Source organism: Hemicordylus capensis, chromosome 4 (assembly GCF_027244095.1).
Source record: "Hemicordylus capensis ecotype Gifberg chromosome 4, rHemCap1.1.pri, whole genome shotgun sequence".
Lineage (NCBI taxonomy): Eukaryota > Metazoa > Chordata > Lepidosauria > Squamata > Cordylidae > Hemicordylus > Hemicordylus capensis.
Window position 1 is genome coordinate 156,489,915 of NC_069660.1, and position 26,483 is coordinate 156,516,397.

The window sequence follows — 26,483 nt, forward strand, 5'->3', positions numbered from 1 at the left end:
GAAGAGCAGCAGCAAGGTGGGCAGACTCAATTACAACAGCAATCAATGCACCACTGAGAGATCTTAAAGGCCAAGTTGAAGACAGATCATCCTTTAGAGAATCTATCTGTGTGGTCACTAAGAGTCGATACTGACTTGACGGCATTTAACCAATTACACACACTCTCCAAAAGCCCATTTATACATCTACAAGAGCATCTGAAGTAAATGAATGGAAGCCAAATGGCATATATGTTTTAACATCTAAATGTATAGCATGTTATCACACCTGTACATGTTATAATCCTTGCTCCCAAAGTCCAAGAGATGGTGCCTTCACAGGCTCTATGCATGCGTGTCAATTAAACCCGAGGGCAAGCCTTCCACCCTACTGTATGCTTACTTTACATTATTTCACAAATATGAGAACAGGCCTCAAGAGCAGTATTGGTAGCTTAAAATGAATACATAATCAAGGAAAACTCCCAGATATTCAGTACCTGTTGGTCTATTATTTCCCACATTCCAGCTGATTACCAAGATCATCATATAATCAGCCATTCAATGATTGTATCCCTTTCAAAGAACATATACCAATGATCAGAGTAGTAAACTTTCAGGCTTTAACAGGAATCAAAATTGTTTATTGTCTCTACTCAATACATTCAGTACTGGAAAGATTACTAGCGAAAAATAATTTCTCTAGTTATACCAATTAAACAACATTTTCTACCAACTGAAATTTGTGGTACTAGTTGCCTACAAATGTAAGCTTCCTCACTGTAAAGCAGGGTTTGAGTTAAACCTTTTATTGCTACGCCAACATCTGCTAGCACGTCATCATGAGTTTAAAAAGGTTCATGCTCCTCTCTCATTTTTTAATTGCTGGTCTTCATAGTTTCAGAAAAGTTTAAAAACAGGATTTCTTAACCTTGAGTTAAGATGTTGTTGGACTACAACTCCCATCATCCCCAGCCACAAAGGCCATGGCTGGGGATGTGAGTTGTAGTCCAAAAACATCTGGGGACCCAAGGTTAAGAGACTCTGGCTTAAAGGAACAATGGCTATAATCCTAAGCATCTTTGAAGTAAGTTCCTGCAACTTACTTTTATAAAATATGCATAGGATCAAGCTGTTTATTAGGGCTGTGCATTGAATCAGAATAACTAGTTCCCATGCAAGCCACATTGGGGCATTTTTCACCAGAAACTGTCCTGATAAAAAGTATGTCTGATATAAATAATAGGTCCAATGCAACATTCATATAATGCAGCACTGCATCAAATCTATCAGAGGATCGACGGTGTGTGTTTACAGAAGATCCAACATTCTGTAAAGAAAACAGCTGCTCAAAAGGCAGCCACAGTAATTCAAATTGCCACCTTTTCCTCCGTCTTCTTGGCCTAGAATGCACCAGGACAGAAATCAAAATCATTCGGTTGAATTCTTTTCCTGGTGCAATACTTGGGGGGGGGGGAGTGGCCACGCTTCGTGGCAATTCCCCGCTCCCCCAGTAATGCACCATGAAAAGGATACAACCTAATGATGATACTTTCTGCCATGGTGCATTGTAGGCCAAGAAGATGGAGGAAAAGGCTGCTGCTTTGGGGACAACAGTAAAGGTTTGCTGCCTTCAGTAAAGGTAAGGCTTTCATCCCCCTGCATCAAGCCGATACCAATATATCAGTTCAATGTGATCCAGGGTATCCCACTATCCAGTGAATGATGTAGTCATTACTGGGATTGGGTTGATCCCAATCCTGATAATGAGCTGCACAGCCCTTCTATTTATGTGATAAATTCTTTCAATACAGATTGCCAAAGTCACACATGGAGACAAGAAATATTCTCTTATTACTCTACTCTTACTGGTATTCTAGCAGAACTGAAATCAGTGCCGCTTTTCCTAACTGAAAGCAATTTCTTTTTTTCTTCCTGTGCATAGGGCAGAAACCAAAACTCATTTTGTGTTAAGACTATTCTGACAAATCAACTATTGCCATGAATAGTTCCATTAGGTTTTAATACCATACATATTCAAGAGACAATTAACATCACCTTTAAGAATGTATTATACCACAAGAAATGATACACAATATTACCTGTTCTGCCATTTGAGTGTTTGATTGTTTTGCTGCTGGAGTAGGTTGGAGACCGGTCATCTTCTAAATCTGAGGGTGGGGAAAGGAGAATCTTTAGAATGAAACATTAAGCACACAGTTCCACAAAATAAAAGAATCATCCCTAAAATTCCAGAAGTGAAACTTAAGCATATACAGATCCAGCACTCAGGGTACAGAACATATTGTCTGCCCTATCTTAACATTCACTTCATAAAAGCAAGAGTCCTAAACACTTTTACAAAGCAAAGTGACAGTATTTTCATAAGGCTTTCCTCACAGCCCTCATTTTCTTACCAGACAATTTTTGTTCAATGTGTCTTTCCCTTTGAATTTAGGACCAAAACTTTCTATTCTTGAAGACAGACTTATGCACACTAACTAGGAAGTAAGGCCCATTGAACACAGCAGGAATTTCTTCTGAGTACCCATGTTGAAAAGCAGGTGTACTATAGTTCAAATTCTTAAGACCAAACTAGCAGGGTGGGTAGCAGGATTGTTGTTTGTAGTGGGACTGAGTCAAGGCAGAGAAGTTAGTTAAATATAAAACTAAAGGGCACAAAAGACGACAAAGTACATTTCTTTTCTTTTTTGAGAATGGTTTGTGGGGTAATTTATTTTGCTTGTTACATTTATATCCCTCGTTTCTTTCATCATGCAGTTAAACTGTGATGTTTACAACCATTAATGAACTACTGTGTCTTTAAGAGATAGTTTCTGAAGAAAGTGGGGACTCTGGATAAGGGAGGGTAGAAATTAACCTTTTTTTAAAGCTTTGGTTGAAGTGAGAGGAAGCCAGAAAAGGGACTCCTGGTCTAACAAGCCTTGATTTCTTCTTAATTGCCCTGGTCTGGAGAACGAAACTAGCTGGGCCTGTGAGGAAGATCATGTGGCTGCCTCAGAGGGAGAATGTGAGAATACTTTTTCCATGCACATAAAAGAAGGGGCAAAGTCCCTCTGGTGAAGGAGGCTCCTGAGAAAGTGTAGAATGGGGCTGCTGTATCAGCACTGGAAAACGTCAGTCATGGCCCAACACAGTTCAGAGACACTCGGACCCTCTTCAGCACCCTACACAGGGACAGAGGAGGGTATACAGAGGGGATGACAGCCCTATATTGACCTGCCATTTCCCTACAACCCAGATCCCTTCCTCAGGACCTAATACAAAACTACCCTTTCTCTTCACAGACTTTCTGGCAACCCCCACAGCCCAGTCTCCCTCACCTCCCACAGCAACTTCCCAGGAACATAGGAACATAGGAAACTGCCATATACTGAGTCAGACCATTGGTCCATCTAGCTCAGTATTGTCTTCACAGACTAGCAGCGGCTTCTCCAAGGTTGCAGGCAGGAATCTCTCTCAGCCCTATCTTGGAGAAGCCAGGGAGGGAATTTGAAACCTTCTGCTCTTCCCAGAGCGGCTTCATCCCAAGAGGAATATCTTGCAGTGCTCACACATCAAGTCTCCAATTCAGATGCAACCAGGGCAGACCCTGCTTAGCTATGGGGACAAGTCATGCTTGCTACCACAAGACCAGCTCTCCTTTCCTATGGAATGTCTACCTGCTGTGAATCCCTCACATCCCAGCACACAAGGCCAGCAGTCGAATCTCTCAGGATTCTCAGGCAGATCTTGAAATATGTCTCCACATGTCAGGCTTTTAGGATCCTCGGACATGATTAGCCAGGGATGTGCCGAGTCTGGATCCAAAATGACATTTGCTTTCTGCAGTGGAAGTCTAGATACCAGAGTGTCTTTGAACTGCTTAATGACAGCCTCCAGAAAGGAGTTTATGTCCAAGAAGTTCCAGATCCTCCACTTCAGGGCAGGAGGAAAAGCCACTGAATTCTCATATGTCTTCTCCTTCTCACACCTCTCCAAGGTCCTTCTAACATCCTGCAGAAGTTCATTCGCTGGCTGCTGACATTTCTCCTCAATCTCTTGAATGAAACTTGCAAAGGAGGAGAGCTCCTTAGAAAGTGTGGCCAGGTGCTCATCCCTTTTTATTGCAATCTCCTTCTCTAACTTTTCCATCTGGGCCAGCAAAAGTTTCTCTTGCTCTTCCACAAACTGGTGCAGTTGTCTGAACTCAGCCATCGTCTTCTGCTTGTCTGCTTTTGTTTGCTCAAGCAGATCCTGGCTTTCCTTTTCTATGTTTGCTTTATACATCAGCATTTTTTCCTCTTTCTTCCTCAAAGTCTTTAGAAGGCTGCAGATCTGATCCTTGTACTCTTTGTAAGCCTCCCCCAGAGGAATCACCTTGTGGTTTTCATGCTCCTTGGCTTTGTCGCACACCACACAGATGGAGCTTTCATGGTCTTTACAGAAGAGTTTCAGGGGCTCTCGGTGTTTCTCACAGACTTTCTCCTCTCCTTCCTCCCTGTTTACTCTCTGAAGACTTAACTTCTTGGCTATCTCTACAACACTTTTCAGTTGCCGATTTGGGATGAAGTTCCTTTGCGGAATAGTTTCTCTGCACTGAGGGCAGGAAGTCTCTGTGTCCGGCTCCCGCCAGCACTGGGTCAGACAGGCTTGGCAGAAATTGTGTCCACATTCTGGAATGATCACTGGGTCACTGAAATACTCCAGGCAGATGGAGCAAGTGGCTTCATCACAGAGATCCCTGACTGCACCCGCAGCTGCCATGGCTGCCTCAACACTGAAAACATCACAGGTTTTACTTTTGTTTCCTCCCTTTTCAGCTAGCAAGTGGGTGTTGCCCTTCCTGGTAATCTGCTGATAGACATCTCAACAGCACATGGAAAGCTGACTGAATGGAGACAAAGTGCATTTCTGAGTGGGCAAGCTGTGTTCTACATGTTAGATTTCTGAAACAGAAATGTAGGGGGCAACTGAGGGGACGGCTACTTTTTGAGGAAGTGCCCCACAAGAGCCACCCTTAAAGAAAGACAATGTAGGAAAGGAGGCAGAGTAGAAAGAAACAAAGGAAATAAAAAGAAAAGGCCTTTTTTAAAAAAATGCTTAAAATTGTAATAAACAAACCTTCAGTACAGGGGTTCCAATATTCCCCCAGGCTTTGCCACAAATAATTGTGTTTGAAATATAAGGGCTATTGTGTGTCTTTTAATACATTTTTCTAATTTGTTTTGAGAGGATTAAGATAGACATGAGCTAAATGCATCATTGTCTAGTTTGGGCTCTTTTCTGAGCTTTAAAACTGCAGTAGTGTGCAGGTCAATCCAGATTAGGAATGTGTGAGCAGGCTCCATTCAAACCTTGCTGGATTCCCCTTTACCAGCAGACCCCAAAACCAGTCTGTGAACTGGTTCAAACCAATCCAGCAGTTGAACCAGACCTAGCCAGCTCGAATCCACTTCGGATTTGAACCAAACTGGCAAAACTGGTTCTGTGTATACAGTACCCCTAATCCAGTACAGGCCTATAGCACAGAGATGGGGCATTTAAACCCCACCCCCGTGATTTCCCCACTAAATTCCACCACCACCCCAGTGCTGGGGGACCCCAAAGGGCGTTGCAATGCATTTGCTTCAGTGACACCTTCGGGGGCCCGAAGTAGCTGGGGGGATGCTTTTTGATGGGAAACATCTGTGAAGGGAAAGGTTAGACACGCCTAAGTCTGTCCATGCACCACTTGATCCTCTCTCTTTCCAGGCCCATCTTCACTCCCTCTCCCGTTAGCACCACCAGCCCTAACCAGGCAGTCAAAAGTGTCCCACTAGAGTATGGAGCGCGCCTGCCCCACTGCGGCATCTGGAAGGCTTGAGGAGCCCACCGTGAAGGGAGCCTCCTCCTCCTGCTCCTTACCTTCCGTAGAGCCGCCCGAGTAGTACCCCGGCCGCTCCTCTGCTGCGCTCTCCGTCATCCTGGAGTAGGGCGTTGGGGGACCTCGCTGGGCAGAGCGCAGCCTGTAAGGCGACGGGCGAGGGGCTTCCTCATTCAGCCCCACTTCTTTCGCTGCTGCTGCCGCCGCCGCCTCCTCCTCCGCTTCCTCCTCCGGGTCACTCGTCCTGCCTCGCCGCCTCTGCTGTCTTACCGGCGTAGCTGCCATGTACCGCCGCGGGGCGCTCCCTTCCCCGGAGTGCTCCAGCACGTCCTCGGAGAACCTCACTTGCCGCCGCAGGCCCCCACCCGGGGAGCCGTAGAGGATCGAGCGGCAGGAGGGCCGGCCGCCGCCATCTTGAGAGGCCGTTTTCCTGAGAGGCGCCCTGGGCGTCACGTGACAGAAGCTCTGCCTCTCTCGCCCCCCTGCTCCTCCTCCTCCTCCGCCCCCTCCTCCTTCCCCCCAAGGGGAAGGGGAACCACCGGGGGAGGAGGAGGAGGAGGAGGCTTGGGCCGGCCGCCCTCCAAGCATTCGCCCGCCTGCTGCGTCAGGCTCAGCGGCCCCACTAAAGGGACGGACGGAGTTAGTAGTTGTCCTGTTGTGGGTCGTTGGCTGCCTTCTCCCCGGCCGGCAGCAATTGGAAATGCACGTTGCAGCCCCCGGGAGAAGTTACTTCCCTTCGACTCTGCCTTCGGTGTCCTCGCCCCACTACCTTACATACCTGCTGTGCTTTCTAGTCTGGTTCCTCCATGCCTCTGAGGAGGGCCGAAAGGCAGGATACAGATGCAAATGGTTTCTGCTTCCCTTTCCTTGCTCCTGCTAATTCAAGCTACTGTTTGCTTTCTCTTTGCCCCCTTCCCCTTATTTCTTGTATTCCCCTTTCTCCTCCCCCCTCTTCTCTGCTTTTCGTCCCCTGCCCCCCACCCCTTCTCTCCCACTCAGAAACAACCGACCTACGCAGCACACAGAACTCTCCTGCTCAAAGCTAATTCGAGCGTCTCCAGGATGTTAACTTTTGACAGGCAGCTGCTCCTGGCCTGTCACCCATTCCCCACTGGCTCCCCTCCCATCTTCCCAGAGGGAATACACAAACCAACAAAGAGAGAGTTGTGATGGAAATGAAAAGCATTCAGCTATATAGTTCAGTTATTTCTTCCCAAAATGAGGTGCGTCCTCAAGCGAAACAAGCCGTGGAGAGCCAGTGGCCGCTCCTCCTCCCAAGCTGGACTTTCTTGTGGGATCAGCCCACAAGGAAGCAAATTAAAGGCCGCCCGGCCCAGCAACTGCATATAAGAGCAAACAGATCACCAGGGGAGAATTTTTTAAAGCACCCTCCCTTCTGTCTCACCCAGTTAAACAGAATGTCCCAATCTAAACAGGGTTAGTTGGGAAACAATGTAATATACTTTACAAACAAGGCTGCTGCAATTTAACAGCCTGATGCTATGCAGAATTAGACATGATTAAAGGTAAAGTGTACTGTCAAGTCAATTTCAACTCCTGGTGCCTACAGAGCCTGAAAATCAATGGACTTAGGTGCACCTAATTCACATAAAGATCTGGCAGTATGTGAGGCTTATGTTTCAGTGAACATGCCTAGAATTAGACTTCAAAGTGTTTTTCCTCATCCCTAAATGCATCTGTTGCAAACTGAGGCAAGTTGAAAACTCTCTCCATTATTGTGCAATGTATGCATTTTTTCAAAGGCAAGTCCTACTGAATTAAATGGGACTTACTCCCAAGGAAGTGTGTGTCATAGTCATAGCAGCAGCAGTAGCACAGCTTACTTTTGCTGCCTAGTATACAAGGCTTCCACTCTTCCAATTATAGGAAATAGAATTCCATCAATTATAAAATAACAAAGTTTCTTCTTCTTTCTTCTATTTGCCTTTTTTCCTTTGCATTTGTCTATTTTTTCTTAAAGATTATTAATTTCTTTATTGAAAATATCAGTCTTGCTCTAATTAGACAACTCTAGCAAGCTGAGTGATAGTGTTGCAAAGATCCCTTCTCCCCTTTAAGAGGGTAGTGGCATAGAAGGGCCTGGACATGAAACTGAGAGAGAAACCTTTCCTGGCTAAGTCACAGCATTTCCTGTGTGACCTTGCCAAATGCTTTACTCTGAAGATATATGAGCACTTTTAACTATATACAGATTAATATTAATATTATCCAGTCTCCCGGATAATATCAGAGCTCTCCATGATTTGTTGGCTTTCCATAAGGCATGCAAGACAGAAATGTTCCGTCGGGTGTTCAGTCGCTGAGATAGCTGGTCGTAGAGTGATCTGGTAATGCATAGTTATTATGTCTTGTAATGAGTACTGTATGTGGTTGTGGTTATGATGTTATGTATGCTGTATTTTATAGAACTGTGTTGCTTTGTATGTTATTGCTTGTAAGCCGCCCTGAGTCCTATGGGAGTAGGGCGACATATAAATCTAAAAAAATAAATAAGTAGCCCTCCTAAAGTCAATGATACCTATAATTCAAAAATCATTGCAGGCTCAGGGTAACCTTTTTTCTTGTCTTTTCTGCAGTTTGGACATTTTAATCAAAATAATATAATCAGGGGCATAGGGGAGAGGGGGCCTGTGTTCACCCCTCTCCCAGGCGGCCCCTCAGAGTGAGGGAGATAATGAAGGAAACTGGGAGGGGTGGAGCTGGGGGGCACTCAGGAGCTCAGGGGCCTGGGTTCTTTGAACCCATCCGCTCAATTATAGGTACATGCCTGAATACAATCATACACCTACAGTTAAATGCATACTAGAATAGAACCCATTCTTCAAGTCCTGCCATGCTAAAACTATTCTGCTGGGTTTACTTAGGAATAGCATTTTTGCTCTCCTCATGGAGCTTAATTTTAGTCCCCATAACCTAATTACAGTACTAATGTTCAGTGCTGTAACATGTGAAGTAAAAACAATAGTCTTTTACACTTTTCACTTCAGAAATAAAGTTCCAAGCATACTTAGGGTTGGCAACTCTGACTGAAGCTTTTCCTGGAGATTGTTTTATCAATTTGTTCCAAATATTTTTTACAATATTAAGCCATGCAAATCTCCAGAATTACTTTTAGTTGTCTCTTGGAGATTGACACCTATTAGTTATGTGCACGGAACCACAGCAGGGCAGTTCGAAGGCGGCGGGGTGCGGCTTTAAGAGTGGTGGAGGGTGCACTTATCCCTCCGACCACTTTCCCTCCCGCCGGCGTCCTTTGTTTAGAAAGCTAATTGGGGTGGCAGCGTACCTCCCTTCTGCCCCATTGCCCCCATTGGCTGGAAGTCCCTGATTTTATTATTATTTATTATAGCAATAGCAATAGCACTTACATTTCTATACCGCTCTATAGCTGGAAGCTCTCTAAGCGGTTTACAATGATTTAGCATATTGCCCCTCAACATTCTGGGTACTCATTTTACCGACCTCAGAAGGATGGAAGGCTGAGTCAACCTTGAGCCCTTGGTCAGGATCGAACTTGTAACCTTCTGGTTACAGGGCAGCAGTTTTACCACTGCGCCACCAGGGGCTCATTATTAAAACTTTTATACCGCCCTTGCAAAAGGCTCAGGGCGGTTTACATTAAAACACCATTAAAATCAATTAATAATTAAAACAAAAAATTATAAAACATAAAACAACGGTTAACAATGTAAAACATCATAAAACAACAATTAAACAATCAGAACAATTTAAAAACAAGTTTTAAAAAGCTGAGAAAACCTGGCTGAAGAGATGTGTTTTCAGGTGTTTTCTGAAAATTGCCAGAGATGGGGAGGATCGTATCTCAGCAGGGAGCAGCAGCCGAAGGTCTGGGAGCAGCCACAATCTCGGGGCAGCAGCCGAAGGTCCGTCTCTGTGTAGCCACCAAACGAGTTGGTGGCAACTGGAGACGGACCTCCTCAAGTGACCTCAGTGGCCGGTGGGGCTCATAGCGAAGAAGACACTCTATTAGATATGCAGAAGATGAGGGCAATGGGGCAGCAGGGAGGTACACTGCCGCCCCGATGGGCTTTTAAAGAAAATGGCGGGGGGGGCAACGGGAGGGGTAAGTGTACCCTCCCCTGCTCGTAAATTGGCACCCCCGCCGCCTTCGAACTGGCAGAACATCTGGGCACATCCCTAACACCTATTCCTGGGGATGCCAGTCCAGTCCTGGAGGGCTGGTAACCCTAAGCACACTTAATAGGAATTAAGTCCCTAGGAATTCTTGAATACCCTAAGAATACCTTGGGTTTCTACTGCATACTTTGCCTGAGAATGGTGATGGATGTGTGTTCCATGTTGTCCTTTAACTTAGCAGCACATTATCTTGGACCACCCCTGATATAAGCTGCCCTCTGCTCCTTCTGTTATTTTAAAAACATAGTAATAAATAAGAAGTTCTGAAAACTAGGAGGTCAGAGCTTGAGCTATAATCCTGATATCAGTTTCTCTATTTAAATCCTAGGAGCACTGCTGACGTAAGGGGTTTGGTAAGTGCAGGGTTACTCTTAAGTCTTAAGTCCACACCATAGCTCTCACATAGAAGGAAGCTTGGCAACTTACTGCTCTGATAAATGGCTTTCTTTTACACAAGTACATCTCCACTCCTCATTACCACACCTCTGCACTTCCATGTCAGAGCACACCTACAATTTAACCAGAGTTAAAATCCCCGCACAGCCATTAAACTCACTGGGTGACTCTAGGCCAGTCGCTTCTCTCTCAGCCTAACCAATCCACAGGGGGGTTGTGACGATAAACATAATAATAACAACCATGTACACAGCTCTGAGCTCATTGCATTAAAACTAGCAAATCTCCAAGATTTTCTCTCCCCAGCTCCATTTAGCACGACTTGTTTGCCAGATTTCTTGTGTGAGCGTGTTATGCGAGCAATTTCTAATAAATCTGCTCTCTTAAAAGAGAGAGAGAGAGTTAATACTTTGTCCTTCCAACCAAAGCAGTCAGCAGTCTATGATGGCCTGCCCCCTCCTTGCTCTTGAGATAAGGCTCTCTCAACGTGGACAAAAGGGAACATGCCAAGCTGGAAGGAACATTGCCCAGGAGGAGCTCTTTGCAGCTTCTTAAACTCGACCAGGGTTTGCTATTGAATTTGTAACACCTTTTCCAAGGCTTTCTTTTTCTCATAAGTGGGCATGGAGGGGTGCTAAGAGAACCCAAACAAAACTACATGTCCCAGCATGCCCTGGCCCTGAGAAATCTCGTCGCACAAGAGCAAAGATTTGACGCTAAAGGAATTAAGGGTGTGAGACGGGGTGAGCAACTATTGCTTTTAGAGCGGAAAGTGAGCAACTTCTGGAGACTTTGACAAGCTGCGGATCGGATTGGGTCTATTTTTTCTCTACGGAAAACCTCCGTGCGTACAGCAAGAGGAAGGCCTGCCTGAAGTAACTTTCGGCGTAGACAAGGCAAGGCAAGTCTTTTTTCCTCTTCGCTTCCTGATCGGAGAGCAAACAGACACGCAGCAGAATGAGGTAAGAGAACGGAGAAATAGCCAATACGCGAAAAGCGTGAGTTGTGAATTTGGGTGCTCGCCCTGACTGCCGTCATCTTAATGCCTTGAGTTCCAGTTCTGGCATTGTATTCAGGGGAGCGAATTGAACCGGGGCGGGGCACAAGATCGGCTTTCTCTTTTCTTTATCAAATTGCTCTCCAGGATTGCATAACAGTTTCGCTTTCTATAACCAAATTTCCGCCGGTCAAAACGTAGATATCTTACGTGCAAATAATTAGATTTTTAAAAATGTTTTTTTTGTCTTAATTTTTGTGCTGCATTGTATGTAAACTGCCTGCAGACGTGAGCTGGGGAGTGTAAAATAAAACAGGCACCGAAAATGGCCAGTGCAATCCTCACCCCTTGTTAACAACAAAACAGGTCTGTTTATCCTCCTGCTACTGGAAGTGATTATCAGAATGGTCTGTCAGAATAAGTAGCCAGGCATAAGTGTGTGAGAGAGGCAGCACTGGGATAAAGAGTAGCCTTTACTCTATTCATTTCAAACTACTCTGAGATACAAGAAGAGTTAATGGCTATATGCTTGCTGTTTTCTGAGCAATGTTCCTTTTAAAAAGAAAGAAAGAAAGAAAATTCTCCTGCTTCATCCTTCTAACAATATTTTTCTCTATAGTGATGGTAGGTTCCTTCAATCTATGAAAGCATTTAGAGAAACAGAGAGGTGGATATACACTTGCTTCCACTGAGGAACTCCCAGAACATCCTGTTGTGAATACAGATCTGTCCCAGGTCACTTGTGGTCACACTGTCCCAGGTCTACTGCTTGACTTCATAAAGCTGACTTTAAAGATGAATTTTCATAAGAGGTTGACCTGCAACAAAAGCTTAAAAATACGATTTTAGAAACGTGGAAAGAAATCTCATGAGTTAGCTGTACAGTGTAACCCAGCATTTACTAATAAGTAATAAGTAAGGAGAGCTGGTCTTGTGGTAGCAAGCATGACTTGTCCCCTTAGGGTCTGCCCTGCTTGCATATGAATGGGAGACTACATGTGTGAGCACTGTGAAGTGTGAGACTAGAAGTGTGAGCATCCCTCAGGGGATGGAGCCGCCCTGGGGAGAGCAGAAGGTTTCAAGTTCCCTCTCTGGCTTCTTCAAGATAGGGTTGAGAGAGATTCCTGCCTGCAACCTTGGAGAAGCTGCTGCTAGTCTGTGAAGACAATACTGAGCTAGATAGACCATGGTCTGACTCAGTATAAGGCAGCTTCCTATGTCTCTAAATCCCACAGAGTTCAGTGGGATTCACATCCTAGAAAATCCTAAAATGCTAAAAATGTGTGTTGAGCATTGCAGCCTTAGTTACAAAGAACTATTTTTGTCTTACTTAAGAAGCAATTTCTTGTATATTTCTTTTAGTTTCTCTTAAGCTGGACCAGCCTGTAATTTCCAAGACTGCAGGGGGATGGTGTGTGCATCTTTTTGGAAACCTACTATGCTACTCAGAGTAGACAAAACACTGCTTTTTGCCTGAGCTGGAAAGTGGAACAAAACAAAGAAATTAAAACTCAGCAAAAGATGGCAGAGGAAATGAGCAAGCAAGGTACGTCAGAATATCACACATATTTTAACTGATTTCTCCAGAAATAGTGGGTCACACATCTCTGCCATTTGCTTGCTGCCTAATGTAGATCTGAATTGAGTAGGTTTACATTAAAACAAGTCTCTAATGATTTTGTATTTACTTATGGTTGGGCAGTGGCCATTTTGGGACAAGAATGTTCTGCTGCATATCTTCCTCATCTGAAGCTCATAAACATATGTTGTCTTTGCCCCCAGTATGAGATGCAGCAATTGCAAAGTGTCCAGGCAGGGGCTTAGGCAGCAAGCAAATGTTTTATTCAGTCTGCCTCCATGACCAACAAAACTGGCTGAAGCAAAGGTGCTTATTTTATGTTGTTTGTTACGTTGTGTATATCTTGCCTTTCTATGGAAAAAAATACTCAAGATAGCTTATGACAGAATTTAAGAACACTAATTAATAGATAACAAAAACAAACAAAAAACCAGCATCATCAGCAGAAAATAATTCATCAGTCCATATTAAATTAGTTCAGAGGCTTCCCTAAGAATCCAAATCATAGCCACACATCAGAAAGCCAACAGGGACGTGGAGAACCTTTGTGGGAAGAGTATCCCATCACCTAAACGTTGTCTTTGAGAAGGCCCTTTCTCTTTGTTGCCACCTGCTGTACCTCAGATGGTGAAGGCATTATCAACAAGGTCTCTGCTACTGAATGGAGTACCCAGGTAGGTTCATAGTACTACTACTACTACTACGGATATTTATATACCACTCTTCAACCAAAGTTCTCAAAGTGGTTTACACAGAAAAAATAAATACATAAATAAGATGGTCCCCTGTCCCCGAAGGGTTCACACTCTAAAAAGAAACATAAGGCAGATACCAGCAACAGCCACTAGAGGGATGCTGTGTTGGGGTTGGATAGGGCCGGTTGCTCTCCCCCTGCTAAATATAAGAGAATCACCACTTTAAAGGGTGTCTCTTTGCTCAGTTAGCAGGGGAATACAGGAAGAGGAAGTCCTTAAGATGTCCTGGTCGCAGGCAGGTTTCTTATTTTCTTAAAACAAAACAAAACAGGAAAACCTCAGTATTTGTGGAAGTTCCGTTCCAGGCTACTGCCACAGATACCGAATCCGTGAATACCAGGTCATTGAGGCTATGGAATCATGGGGCTAGGTTCCTAAGGGGGGAGGGGAATGGCCAGGAACCACAGGAATAAAGCACAGTAAAGTGCCTTACCGTGATCCGCGATTCCCTGTAGTGCCCCCAAAAGTACAAAAATCAGCCGAGAATCGCAGCTACCCCCCCCCCTCATTTTTTGTCAAACCAAGCCACAAAATGGCATTTAGGGTTAGGAGGAGGTGGGGAAAAGGAGAGAGGTGGGCTACAGCCCAGAAGCAAATCAATAACCAGAGGAACCAGAACAATGCTGGGAGTAATATGATCAGAACACTTGTCACAAGATGATAATCTAGCAGCATCTGAACCAATGGAAGTTTCCAAACCCCTTTCCAAGGCAGACTCGCCAATGTAGTCACATACTCTTGACATATTAAGTAGTGGTATATTTAAAACCTACATTGTCTTACACAGTGGGAATAAACTATTTATACACTGAAGTTATCTTCAAGTCCAGAACCAAAACTGTTCTCAAAAGGAATTGCTGATGCAGTGGGCAATGAAGAGGACTTGAAAGCGGGGGAAGGGGGACCCATGTCTTTATGGTACAAGAATTCATATACCTTACACTATACAACAGAATTGACAGATATGGCCAGCTTTTACACATTGATTGATTGATTAAGTGCCGTGAAGTCATGTTGACCCTTAGTGACCATATAGATAGATTCTCTCCAGATGATATGTCTTCAACTTGGCCTTTAAGGTCTCGCAGTGGTGCATTCATTGCTGTCATAATCATCCACCTTGCTGCTGGTTATCCTCTTCTCTTTCCTTCAACTTTTCCCAGCATTATGGACTTCTCAAGGGAGTTGGGTCTTCACATAATGTGTCCAAAGTATGATAGTTTGAGCCTGGTGGGAGCACAGAAAGGGCAAAGTGTATGTATAGGGAATGAATTATGTCCCACATATTAGATTTCTGAAAGAAATAGAAATAGAGGGGCAGGTGTGCGTTGGGGAGGGGGGCAGCAAACTACTTGTCTGGTGGCTCCTTTTCCTCCTGCTCCAGAGCCGCCTTTGCTGGACATAACCACGGCATGAATACCATTGCCTGGTCTGATTTTCCCAGGAAAGAACACAACTGATGCAGTAGCCAAAGCACTCCTGGCTGAGCTTAGCTGAGGATGATCAATAGATAGTGTCTGAGCAGTTGGTGACTAATCAAAAAAGATATCTTGGAGTCATTATGCTCAGTGGCAGTGTTGATCCAGTGTGTGACAGCTGTGAAGAAAAAAAAAATCCATGTTAGGGATAATTAGGAGAGGGATCAAAAATAAAACTGCTAATATTATATTGCCCATATACAGATCTGTGGTGTGACCACATTTGGAATACTGGCCAACATCCAGAGCAGCACTTTGAGAACATAGCAGAGTTGCGTCCTCACACAGAGAGGCTGTTGTTAATGCAGAAGAGTCCTCCTATGCAGCATGCGGGGAGTGAGGGTGGAATTTTCACTGATCTCCCCTGCCTTCAGATGTGCTTTTTGCCTTCCAAAAATAGGTCCCTGGGTTGCACTGCCCTCCGGGACCTATTTTTGGAAAGCACTTATGGAGGCAGGGGACTTTGTCAAAAAGCTTTTGACAAAGTCCCCCACCAAAGGCTCTTGAGTAAACTTAGCAGTCATAGGATAAGGGGAAAGGTTCATGTGTGGATCGGTAACTGGTTGAAGGACAGGAAATCAAGGGTAGGAATAAATGGACAGTTTTCACAATGGAGGGAAGTAAGAAGTGGGGTCCCCCAAGGATCTGTATTAGGACCAGTGGTCTTTAACTTGTTTATAAATGATCTAGAAGTTGGGGTAAGTAGTGAAGTGACCAGATTTGCAGATGGCACTAAACTATTTAGGGTAGTGAAATACAAAACAGATTGTGAGGAGCTCCAAAAAGATCTCTTCAAATTGGGGGAGTGGGTGACAAAATAGCAAATGCAGTTCAATGTAAGCAAGTGTAAAGTGATGTATATTGGGGCAAAAAACCCCAACTTCACTTGTACGCTGATGGGATCTGAATTGTCAGTGACTGACCAGGAGAGAGATCTTGGGGTTGTGGTGGACAGCTCATTGAAAGTGTTGACTCAGTGCACGGCAGCTATAAAAAGGCTAATTCCTCCTTAGTGTCTTGTGCCCTGGTGTAGTGTGTGGTTCCTGGGTCCGTAGGAGGGCCTTCTCTGTGGCTGCCCCTCTTCTCTGGAACATTCTCCCCTCAGATTCATTCAGCCCCCCTCCCTGGCTGCTTTTAAGGCCCTTCTTAAGATCCACCTGTTTCACCAGGGATTTGCCCTTTAATAATTTTTTTAAATTGGTTGTTGTTGATATTTCTGTTGTTCACCGCCTAGAGTCTTTGGAGGAGGCAGTATATAAGGAGTTTCAATCAATCAATCAATCAATCAATCAATCAATAAAATTATATGCTAGGAGTCATTAGGAAGGGGATTGAAAATAAAAATGCTAATATTATAATGTCCTTATACAAATCTATGGTGCGGCCACATCTGGAGTACTGTGTACAACTTTGGTCATTGTATCTTAAGAAGGATATTGTAGAACTGGAAAAGGTGCAGAAGAGGGCAACCAAGATGATCAGTGGCCTGGAGCACCTTCCATATGAGGCTAGGCTACAACATATGGGACTCTTTACCTTGGAAAAGTGGCAACTAAAGGGAGACATGATCAAGGTGTACAAAATTATGCATGGAGTGGAGAGGGTGGACACAGAATTTTTTTTCACTCTCACACAACACTAGAACCAGGGGTCACCTCATGAAACTGAAGGTCGGGAAATTTAGGACCAAGAAGAGTAATACATTTTCAAACAGCGCATAATTAATCTATGGAATTATTTGCCATGGGATGAGGTGATGGCCACCAGCTTGGATGATTTTAAAAGGGGCTTAGACAGATTCATGGAATACAGGTCTATCAATGGCTACTAGTCTGATGGTTGTGGGCCACCTTCAGCCTCAGGCATGATGCCTCTCAATAACAGTTGAATTGGAGCAACAACAAGAGAGAAGGCATGCCCACAGCTCTTGCCTGTGGGCTCCCCAGAGGCATCTGGTAGGCCACCGTGTGAAACAGGATGCTGGACTAGATAGGCCTTGGGCTTGATCCATCAGGGCTGTTCTTATGAGATCAGTGAAAATTGCTCCCCCTGCACTCTGCTTCACAGAAAGACTTTGATTGCATTAAGAGCAGCTTCCCTCTGTGTGCAAAATGCTGCTCTGGATGTCAGTCACTGTGTACAATTTTAGTCACGGCATCTGAAAAGGGATATTGTAGAGCAGGAAAAAGTGCAGACGAAGGCAACCAAAATGATCAGGGGGGCTGGAGTACCATCTTTACAAGGAAAGGCTCCAATGTTTGGGGACCTTTTAGTTTAGAAAAGGGCATTTCAGTGGGGGCTTTATTGAGTCTTATGAAACTATGCATGGTGTTGTTGTTGTTATTATTTTTACATTTATATCCCGCTATTCTTCCAAGGAGCTCAGAGTGGTGTACTGCATACTTAAGTTTCTCTTTCACAACAACCCTGTGAAGGAGGTTAGGCTGAGAGAAGTGACTGGCCCAGAGTCACCCAGCTAGTATCATGGTTGATACTAGAACCATTGAGAAAGAGAAAGGTGTTGAGAAAGAGGATAGAAAAATGTGTCTTTCCTTCTATCGCAACACTGGAAGTAGGAGTCATGTAATAAAACTGATTAACAAGATATTTAGAAAGGACAAAAGGAAATACTATTTCACATAGTACATAATTAATCTATGGAATTTGCTGCTACAAGATGTTGTTATGACCACATCTAGCTCAGTTGTGAAAGGGGCACATTCATGAAGGACAGATCTATCAATGGCTACTAGTCGTAATGAAGGACAGGTCTTTATTATGCATTATATAAGCATTATATGTTTTCTCCAGGTTCAGAGGCAATGTGTCTCTGAATATCTGTTGCAGAGGAGCAATGGCAGGAGAGGGTATGCCTTTGTCTCCTGCTTGTCGGCTTCCCAGAGGCATGTGGTTGACCACTGTGGGAAACAGGGTACTGGATTAAGTAGGCCTTTGATCTGATCCAACAAGACTTCTTTTTAATATTGCATGTAGATGTTAAGCAGCATGAGACAGGATGGAACTCTGTTACCATCCACATTAAATGGCAGGGGGTAGAGCAGCAGCCTCCCAGCATTATCTTCTGGACCTTCTCCTTAAGAAAGGATCAGGGCATGATCCTTCCTAGGCCCATCTGTGAGAGGCAGTTCAGTAAAGTGCTATGGTCACCGAGAGGTACAAGAGAACTAACAGGCTCACCCTTCACCTGTCTATCTTCCAGCACAAGTTGTTTACCAGTACGGCAAAGGTGGTTTCAACCCCCAAGCTGGTCCAGGAACCAGAATGATAAGGATCTAGATAATTAATTTCTTCCAGGAATACCTAGATCATTACCTTCCCCAAAAAAGGCAAACTGGAGATTGGCTGATCATTGTTCAAGTTGACATTGCTGTGGGGTTATAACTGGGATGCATCTGTATGCATATTGTATGGGTTGGATGTCTGCATCAGTCAACTCATATAGCCTTGGTCTTCACCATCAAGCTATCATTTCTCTAAACTGAAAGGAGAAGACTAGGAGCTGTGCTGGATTTGGCTGCATGGGGCATGGATTTGTCAGCCAGAGAGCCAGTGTGATGAGGTTGGTGGAGTGTTCAGCTTGGGCCGGGGAGGGAGATCCTCTCTTAACCATGGTCCACTAAGCAGCCCTAGGCCAGTCACTCTGCCTCACAGTGTGAAATGGGATAAACTACCCTGAGGCAGGATATAAGGAAGGGTGAGATATAAATGTGTTAGACAATATCCAATGGCAAAGCCAGCCCTACCTGATATAATGGTTTTAAGCAATTCACTGGATGTGTATTGTGAGACTTTCTCTGTATAGGACTGTAAATATCTTTTAAGGCAGATAGGAACTTTGATCAAAGTAAGTTGCAAGATCAGTGACTGATGTCTTGACTACATTTGCTCAAGTTAACTTGTCCTTTTAATTTCAATGGGACTTTCTCTAGTCAATTTAGTTAGCATGTCAGCCACTGGCTACTGCACAAAAGTCAAACATTTTAATGTGTTGGCCCTTACAGGATTCCCTGAAGGAAAGGAGTTGGCTTCACTGGAGGAGATGACCCTCCAGTCTTCACATAATGAAAATATCCTAGACAATACCCAAGAAAATAAAATTGAAGAGCCTAATCCAGTACATTTGGATGCACCTCCAGATGTAAAGACACAGGGTCTCTCTCATGAGACAAATAGTTTAGCTGGAAATTCTCTTGTGGTAGATGAAGAGGAGTCTTTGTTGGGGGGAAACAGTTCATGCAAAACCAACCCAGAAGGAAAAAATAGTTCAGTGAGCCAACAAAATGAGGACTCATCTGGACATCTTGGAGAAATAAAGGTTCCATTGGACATGAAAATGGCACCGATGATTCAAAAGCCTGAGGATGAAGAGGGGAAGAAATCCTTAACTGAAGGTAAATTCAAAACCTCCTTGATGAGAAGCCCCAGATCTATTCCCAGATCTAAAACCACTAGTTTTTAGTAATTATGCTCCTTTATCTACATATACACTAGAAAGAGGTCTAAATTCAAAACAAGAACAAAAATAAAAACCAACTGGAACAGTTGTATGATGTTTAGCTCTTTGTGTTTGGATCAGTTTTGTTCTACACTGTACATTTTGTTCTAATAAAGTTTTTATTTATTTTTTAAAAAACAACCCAACTGGAACCAGCAAATTGAATCCATGCAACTGGAACAAAGTATCAAGTAGGCTTGTGACGTACCATTGATTTTGGTCCCATTATTTAAAAGATGGCACAATATGAAATGGGTGATATTTTTTGTTCTTTATTATGAAGTAGAGAAGGGGGTTCAGCTGATAAATTTAATGGACAATAGATATATGGGCTGCTAGTCCATTTCCAGGCTCAATTAAATGCGCCGGCCACTACTTTTAAAGCCCTAAATGGCTTAGGATCAGGATACTTAAAGGACTGCTTTCTCCCACATAACTTGAGGAAGTCCCATTGAAATTAAAATTTCTAATCTAAAAGGACTGAAGGCTAGTCCCTTTAATTACAGTGGCACTTCCTTGAATAAATTTAGTCAGGATGTCAGCCACTGACTATTGCGTAAAAGACAAACTTAATGTGTTGGCTCTTACAGGCTTCCCTGAAGAAAAGAAGTTGGCTTCACTGGAGGCGATGACTCCCCAGTCCCCACATAGTGAAAGTATCCTAGACAATACCCAAGAAAATAAAACTGAAGAATTTAATCCAGTACATTTGGATGCACCTCCAGATGTAAAGACACTGGATTTCTCTCATGAGACAAAGAGTTTAGCTGGAAACTCCCCTGTGGTAGATGAAGAGGATTCTTCATTGGAAAAAGACTCAGATTCTGATGTAATTCCGCTGAACATAGAGGTCGATGGTTCTTCAGAATGCAATGCAGAGCTTCCTTTGAGTCCAGCTAGCTTACCTGATAGTTTTATAGAAAAAGATATGGTGGATTCCGCAAATAAATGGTCTAAACATTCATCCCAAGAAGAGAAAACCAGTACAAGCAAAGCCAACCTGGAAGTAAAAAATAGTTCAACGAGCCAGCAAAGTGAAAAGCCATCTGATGATTCAAAAATGATTCAAAAGTCTAAAAATGAAGAGGGGAAGAGATCCTTGACTGAAGGTAAGGCCATGGTCTCCTTGTTGAGAAGCCCCAAATCTGTTTCACACTGTTATTTATTTATCTATCAAATTTGTACACGACCCCAAACTTTTGTCACTGGGCGGTCAACAACAACATAAAACAAGTTAAAACATACACAAAAATCTTAAAACAATTTAGGCAATCTAAAAATTAAAAACAATAAAACTTAATTTTTTTAAAAGCTGTTAAAGCTTGGCTGAAGAAGTGGGTTTTCAAGTGCTTTTTAAAAATTGTCAGATTATTTAGCATAATTATTTTTAATAATTATCTCATTTATCTACATACGCATAAGACAGAGGTCTAAGTTCTGCAGCCAAAAATGAAAGAAAGAAAAAAACTTGGTTCCTGTGATCTCAAGTTATACAACTGGAACAAAGTGTGCTTGTAGGTGTGTCACACAATTGATTTTGGTCATGTTATTTAAAAGGTGCTGGCATAATGTGGAATTCTTTTTTGTTCATTATTATGAAGTAGAGGAGGAGGTTAGGCATGCATATATATATATATATATATATATATATATATATATATATATATATATATGAGGGAGGGTCCATTTCTAGGCTCAGTTCAAACTGCCAGTCCCTACTTTTGTCAAGCCCCAAATGGCCTAGTACCAGGATACTTAAAAGAAATCCTTCCTGCCAAATAAACATGTATATTCACTGTATTCATCAGCTGAGGAGGCCTTTCTGTGTATCCTTCCACCACCTAAAGCACTGTTAGTGTAAACTTGTGAAAGGGCCTTTTATGTTGCTGCTCTTAGACTACTGAACTCCTTGCCCTAGGAAATCTGTTTGGTCTCCAGTTGAAGACTTTCTTATTCTAACAGATCTTTGGTCTGCCTACTGCCTGGTTCTATTATTCCTTGTTCTCTTCATGTTTTATGAGTGGTTTTTCTTTTTATCTGCTCTCCCTGCCTGCTTATATTTTCTTTTAAATTTTATTGTCTGATGCTAGAGAGGTGGGATATAAGTGTTCTTAATAAACAAATAATATTTGAACTGGCAGCCTCAGGGATAGATATACCACTCTTGGTTAGCCCATTTGGACTCCTTGAGGTTTCCAATCAGACTCTGCCTGCACCTTTTCCAGGTTTTTGTTTGCAATCATGAGGCCAAAAACTAAGTCTGCTGAATGAATGCTTAATTTTGCCATATGGAATAAGTGATGGAGCCATAGCTCAGTGGAAGAACATTTGTTTTGCATGCAGAAGGTCTTAGGTTTAGTTCTTGGCATCTCCAGGTGGGGCCGGGAAAGACTCCTGCCTAAAACCTTGGAGAGCCACTGCCAGTCCGTGTAGATCAGGGGTTCTCAACAAGGGCTCCTAGTACCCCTAGAGGTACCTGAAGGGCTTCCAGAGGTACTCAGTTTGAGAGCTGGTGAAATGTGTTCTATATAGCCCGTCCCCTGCAGCTGGATCTTGTAGTAACCGAAGTTTCTGAGAAGTCTTCAAGGGCTGTATGTATAATGCACTGAATTGTAACTACAGCTTGTTTTTGTGCTGAATTAATCTTTGTTTAGACAGACAAGAATATACTCAAAAAATGACCATGCTGTTGCCTGAGCAGACGCGTATAGAGAGGAAATGGAGGCAAAGCTAGAGCTCATAATTAACCTGGGGTTCTCTTCACTGTCAAATCACCTCAACCTCATGTTAACCCATCAATTGTGTAATTAAAACAAATTAAAGCAAATGAAGGGATTATTATCTGAGAATAACTGGTTTTGTAAACACCTTCAGTGTTGAGTTCATCACACTGAGACAATATTCTTCCTCTTACCATACAAACACTGGGCAGGAGAACCTTAATGAGTAAGCCAGTGGAAGAAGGTTTCCTTCTTAATTAGTGCAACAGGACTCTCTGTTTGTTCAGGCAAGAGGAATAAACTCTCTCTACTCCTGAGAGAGGATGTGCAGAGCCCTATCTGGGTATTGGGTTTCTTTCATGCTAGACAACCAGGAAAGCATATACATATTAGGCATGTGCCCGAAATGTTTCGGAGGCCATTGTAAAGGCCTCCGAAACATTTCGGATTTGGGGCCGTTTTGGCACCGGCGGGGGTAAGCGCTTTAAGGGTGGGAGAGTGTGTACTCATCCCTCCTGCTGCATTTCCCCCACCGGCGCGCTGTCGGATTTAAGCCCCTCGGGGCCGCAGCGTTCCCCCTGCCGCCCCGTTTCTGCCATCGGCCGGAAGTGGCCGGAAGTCGCAAGTGCGCGTGCGCCCGTTGTGTGCGCGCGGGGTGCGCGCGCCCAATGGGCGCACGCGCACTCGCGACTTCCGGCCACTTCCGGCCGATGGCAGAAACGGGGCGGCAGGGGGAACGCTGCCGCCCCGAGGGGCTTAAATCCGACAGCGCGCCGGCGGGGGAAATGTGGTGGGAGGGGTGAGTACACCCTCCCCCGTCCTTAAAGCGCTACCCCCGCCGGCGCCGAAGCTATCCGTGCACATCCCTAATACATATTAGACTGGAGTATTATCACAGTAATGAGTTCACATCACCCCCTAGCAATAGTTTACACCTCTGAGGCCAACTTCACCACTTTGGAGATTACGTAGCCTCAAAGAAGCAATCCATGGCCTTTGGGGTACAAGTTATTTTCAATACAAGATGAAACTAGTTTATATAGGGTGTTACCTTGAGTTCACTGCCGTGTTTTTGTTTTGTTTTTGTTTTTTTTGTAATTTTGAACTATTTTCTGAATCATGCTTTTCTTTCTCTCTCCCTCTCCATTCCTGGTTTTCAGGCCACCTCTCTCATGGAGTTTCACTGGTAGTCTTTGTGGTTTTGGTTGCCATTGTAATACAATGCAGAGGCTACTATACTTCCCGCCCCACAAATGTGCCAACTAATCCAGCCGTGGAGGCCTTCTTGTCAAGGTTTGATCCACTAAAGAACAGCTTCCCAGGTCAAAGCCCTTACCTGTGGGGACGGGTGCGTAAAGTCCTGCAGAAACACCTCAATGCTTCCCACCACACTGAACCAGCTATCTTAATCTTTACTGCTGCCCAGGAAGGCGAAGCAACCTTGAAGTGCCTGAGCTCCCAGATTGCTGATGCTTACTCCTTATCCCTCAAGGGTAGCACGATCCAGGTAGATGGAGTTCTTAAATCCACCCTAAGCAGTGACCATGCCAAGCTGGCGGTTGATGAGGAGCTGAGCTTTGGCTTCCGTGGAGGAGGGAAGGCAGCAGTGGTGCATCAGTTTGAATCGCTGCCTGCAGGTTCCACTTTGATCTTCTACAAGTACTGCGACCATGAGAGTGCGGCTTTCAAAGACGTGGCACTGGTATTGACAGTCCTCCTGGAGGATGAAAAACTGGAGCCTAACGTTGGCCTGCGAGATGTGGAAGAGAAGGTGCGAGATTTCCTCTGGGCTAAATTTACCAGTTCAGACAATCCTAGGTCCCATAGCCACATGGACACGGACAAGCTGAGTGGGTTGTGGAGTCGCATCTCCCATCTAGTCCTGCCAGTCTCTCCAGTACAAGCTGTTGAGGATGTTGGCTGCCCTTTGAAAGGAGGTTGATGAGATGGGCTTCAAAGGAAAGCAAAAGAGATCTGAAGGGTTTGTGCCAATCAGAAAACCTTTTCAGAGAGACTATAAGCCAAGTAGGAATATACAGGTATTCATGAGAAATGTGCTCATTTTAGATCTATTATGAACATTCATCTGTTTTGATAATGGCTTCCTCAGCAAGATGTTAGAAAAGAAACAAGCACCTTGATACTTTGTCAAACAAAAAGTCCCATATCTGTGACACTTCAAAGGCTGAATGCACTGCAGGTATTAGTGTATCTATACAAGACCTTCTTGTATGCCTGGTTTAATGCTTTGACATTAAATCAAAAGCACGGGAAAGAATATCTCAATTTGATTCAGTTTGGTGCAGGAGAAGCCTTCCTGAGTCATGTGGACAGCACTGCTTTAGCTGTCCTTGATATTCTTCCCATCTGCCATACCAATGGCTGGGGAACAGCATAAGCTGAACTTGGGGTATATGTGGGGTTTGTGGGGACTGGACGCACTAAATGAGCAACATTCTCTAAGGCTCATGCAGATGTACTTTCAGGACAAATCTGCCCCAAATAAGCTCTTAAAGTACTTCATACCAAAAGAATGGTAGTCTCTATACTCTAAGGGATATTTGTAGGAGACTTGGTGTCATAATCTGATCCCTGGGATGTGCCAGTGTGTTTCTCAGTTTGGGCTTCATTTGCACCTACCATCTTACATTGTATTTCACTACAGCATGAACCACTTCTGCACAATTTGCACAATTCTTGAGATTTTATCAATTTGTCACCAGATGAACTTCATGCTGGGGAAGAATGAACCAACTGCAGCTGTTCTATACTCCCTTGCACGGGTTTTCACAAAGAGAAAGGAAAGATCAGAGGTCATTTGAGGCTGCTCAAATCATGTGCATGTAAGATTCAAATCAGCCTGTACACTGTGTCATATCTCTGTTCCAAAGTTACTTGGAAGGGCATTCCAGTTTTCTCTGCCTTGATCACAGGAAGAAGAGGGTCAATTCCATATATTTTCTTTTCAAGAGAATAATATTGGAGCCAGCTCTATGTATTTTTATAGGAATTTTGAAAAATATGCCTTACTTTCCTCTGCCCACCATTGTGGTGGTATTGGTGGGGTGGAACTGGATGTAATGGTGGATGCCAAAAACAGCAGCCTCATGTTTCCAACTCTTTTCTGTCTTGCTCATGTCGAATTCTACCAAACATGGCATAATGCTGCTGTGTTGAGTTTCCTCACTCCGGCAAGTAGCAGCCAATGAAGCTGAGCGGAGGGGCAGAGAAATTCACAAAGTGGCAATGTCCCATCATGTGTTTTGTAGTAGTAGACACTTTTGGGGGGTGAGTGAGAGAGGAGATGACAACATGGGGTTGCTGCTTTTGGTAGCAGCCATACAGCTTTCATGACTTCTAATGTCCTATCTAAGCATGGTCTTGAATGCAGATGATATTTCTTGACCGAATTCTATCCTGCCCATTCACACTGGCATCATGTTTATGCCCTTGCTCTCTGAAAAGGTTTTCTTTCTTTCTTAAATTCACCTCTACGTTTCAAAAATATGTTGAAAACAAAAAGGAGGATGCATTGTCTTGCACAAACATGTACAAATGCTATTCCTAACTTTGTTACTGCTGGCCACTTGTGATTTGGGCACATCAACTCACCTGCCTGTGCCTTAGTTTCCCCTGTTTGTGAAATGGGGAAGGACCGATGAAGCTACAAGGTAGCAGTTCTCCATGAACTATTTCAGACAGAACCTCTCTCCCCTAGCTGTTTGTAATGCACAAAGCTGCTAAATGTTAAGAACAATTTTTACCTGTTTAATAATTTCAAAATAAATCTGCTGTCATTCTTTCGTTTCACTATGTTCTTTTCTGGAAGATCTAGACTGGGCTTTCAGAATCTGACTTCAGGTCTTCGCCATTTATATTTACTCTGACTTAACTTTAATGAAATTCATTCTGTATCTCATTTTCTGGAGGCCAACACAATAGTGATGTTTCACTGTTACCAGTTAACAGGCTGTAACTGATGTTTCACTCACCCAAATGTTCAGTGGCTTAAAATCCA

At 43.8% G+C, this 26,483-nt stretch overlaps 3 protein-coding genes across 7 annotated transcripts in view; 1 reads left to right on the forward strand and 2 right to left on the reverse strand.

Moving 5' to 3' along the window:
* The window catches only part of LOC128325128 (torsin-1A-interacting protein 1-like), a 29,724-nt gene extending 22,949 nt beyond the window's left edge, over positions 1-6,775 (reverse strand). The window contains exons 1-2 of one of the 2 annotated variants that reach the window (XM_053250608.1): positions 5,887-6,775; positions 2,082-2,150 (exon numbers count right to left, since the gene is read on the reverse strand). In XM_053250608.1, coding sequence (XP_053106583.1) covers positions 2,082-2,150; positions 5,887-6,433 — 616 coding nt within the window. In that variant the 5' untranslated portion in view covers positions 6,434-6,775. The remainder of the gene's footprint in view (positions 1-2,081; positions 2,151-5,886) is intronic. The other variant, XM_053250607.1, reaches the window with a different exon arrangement.
* Positions 3,558-4,840, reverse strand: LOC128325130 (zinc finger protein RFP-like). The gene has a single exon (XM_053250614.1). The coding sequence runs from the start codon at positions 4,744-4,746 to the stop codon at positions 3,601-3,603; it is 1,146 nt and encodes a 381-aa protein (XP_053106589.1). The 5' UTR covers positions 4,747-4,840; the 3' UTR covers positions 3,558-3,600.
* A 296-nt stretch (positions 6,776-7,071) lies between the features above and the next one.
* LOC128325129 (torsin-1A-interacting protein 2-like) lies at positions 7,072-26,265 on the forward strand. Of its 4 annotated transcripts, none has more exons than XM_053250609.1 (6): positions 7,072-8,193; positions 10,353-11,382; positions 12,780-12,963; positions 19,252-19,641; positions 20,336-20,854; positions 23,626-26,265. In XM_053250609.1, exons 3-6 carry the CDS (start codon positions 12,939-12,941, stop codon positions 24,405-24,407), a joined length of 1,716 nt encoding a protein of 571 aa, XP_053106584.1. In that variant the 5' UTR covers positions 7,072-8,193; positions 10,353-11,382; positions 12,780-12,938; the 3' UTR covers positions 24,408-26,265. The 4 variants fall into 4 exon arrangements, with proteins under 4 accessions (XP_053106584.1, XP_053106585.1, XP_053106588.1 ...); XM_053250610.1 differs by having other exon boundaries at positions 10,849-11,382; XM_053250613.1 differs by lacking the exon at positions 19,252-19,641.
* Positions 26,266-26,483: the final 218 nt, after the last annotated feature.

Excerpts from the sequence above, each read along its gene's own strand:
- LOC128325130 (XM_053250614.1), bottom strand. The coding sequence starts at position 4,746 with ATGGCAGCTGCGGGTGCAGTCAGGGATCTCTGTGATGAAGCCACTTGC.
- LOC128325129 (XM_053250609.1), top strand. The coding sequence starts at position 12,939 with ATGGCAGAGGAAATGAGCAAGCAAG. Across the intron at positions 19,642-20,335 it reads GAAGAAATCCTTAACTGAAG|GCTTCCCTGAAGAAAAGAAG; the intron begins GTAAATTCAAAA and ends TGGCTCTTACAG. Across the intron at positions 20,855-23,625 it reads GAAGAGATCCTTGACTGAAG|GCCACCTCTCTCATGGAGTT; the intron begins GTAAGGCCATGG and ends CCTGGTTTTCAG.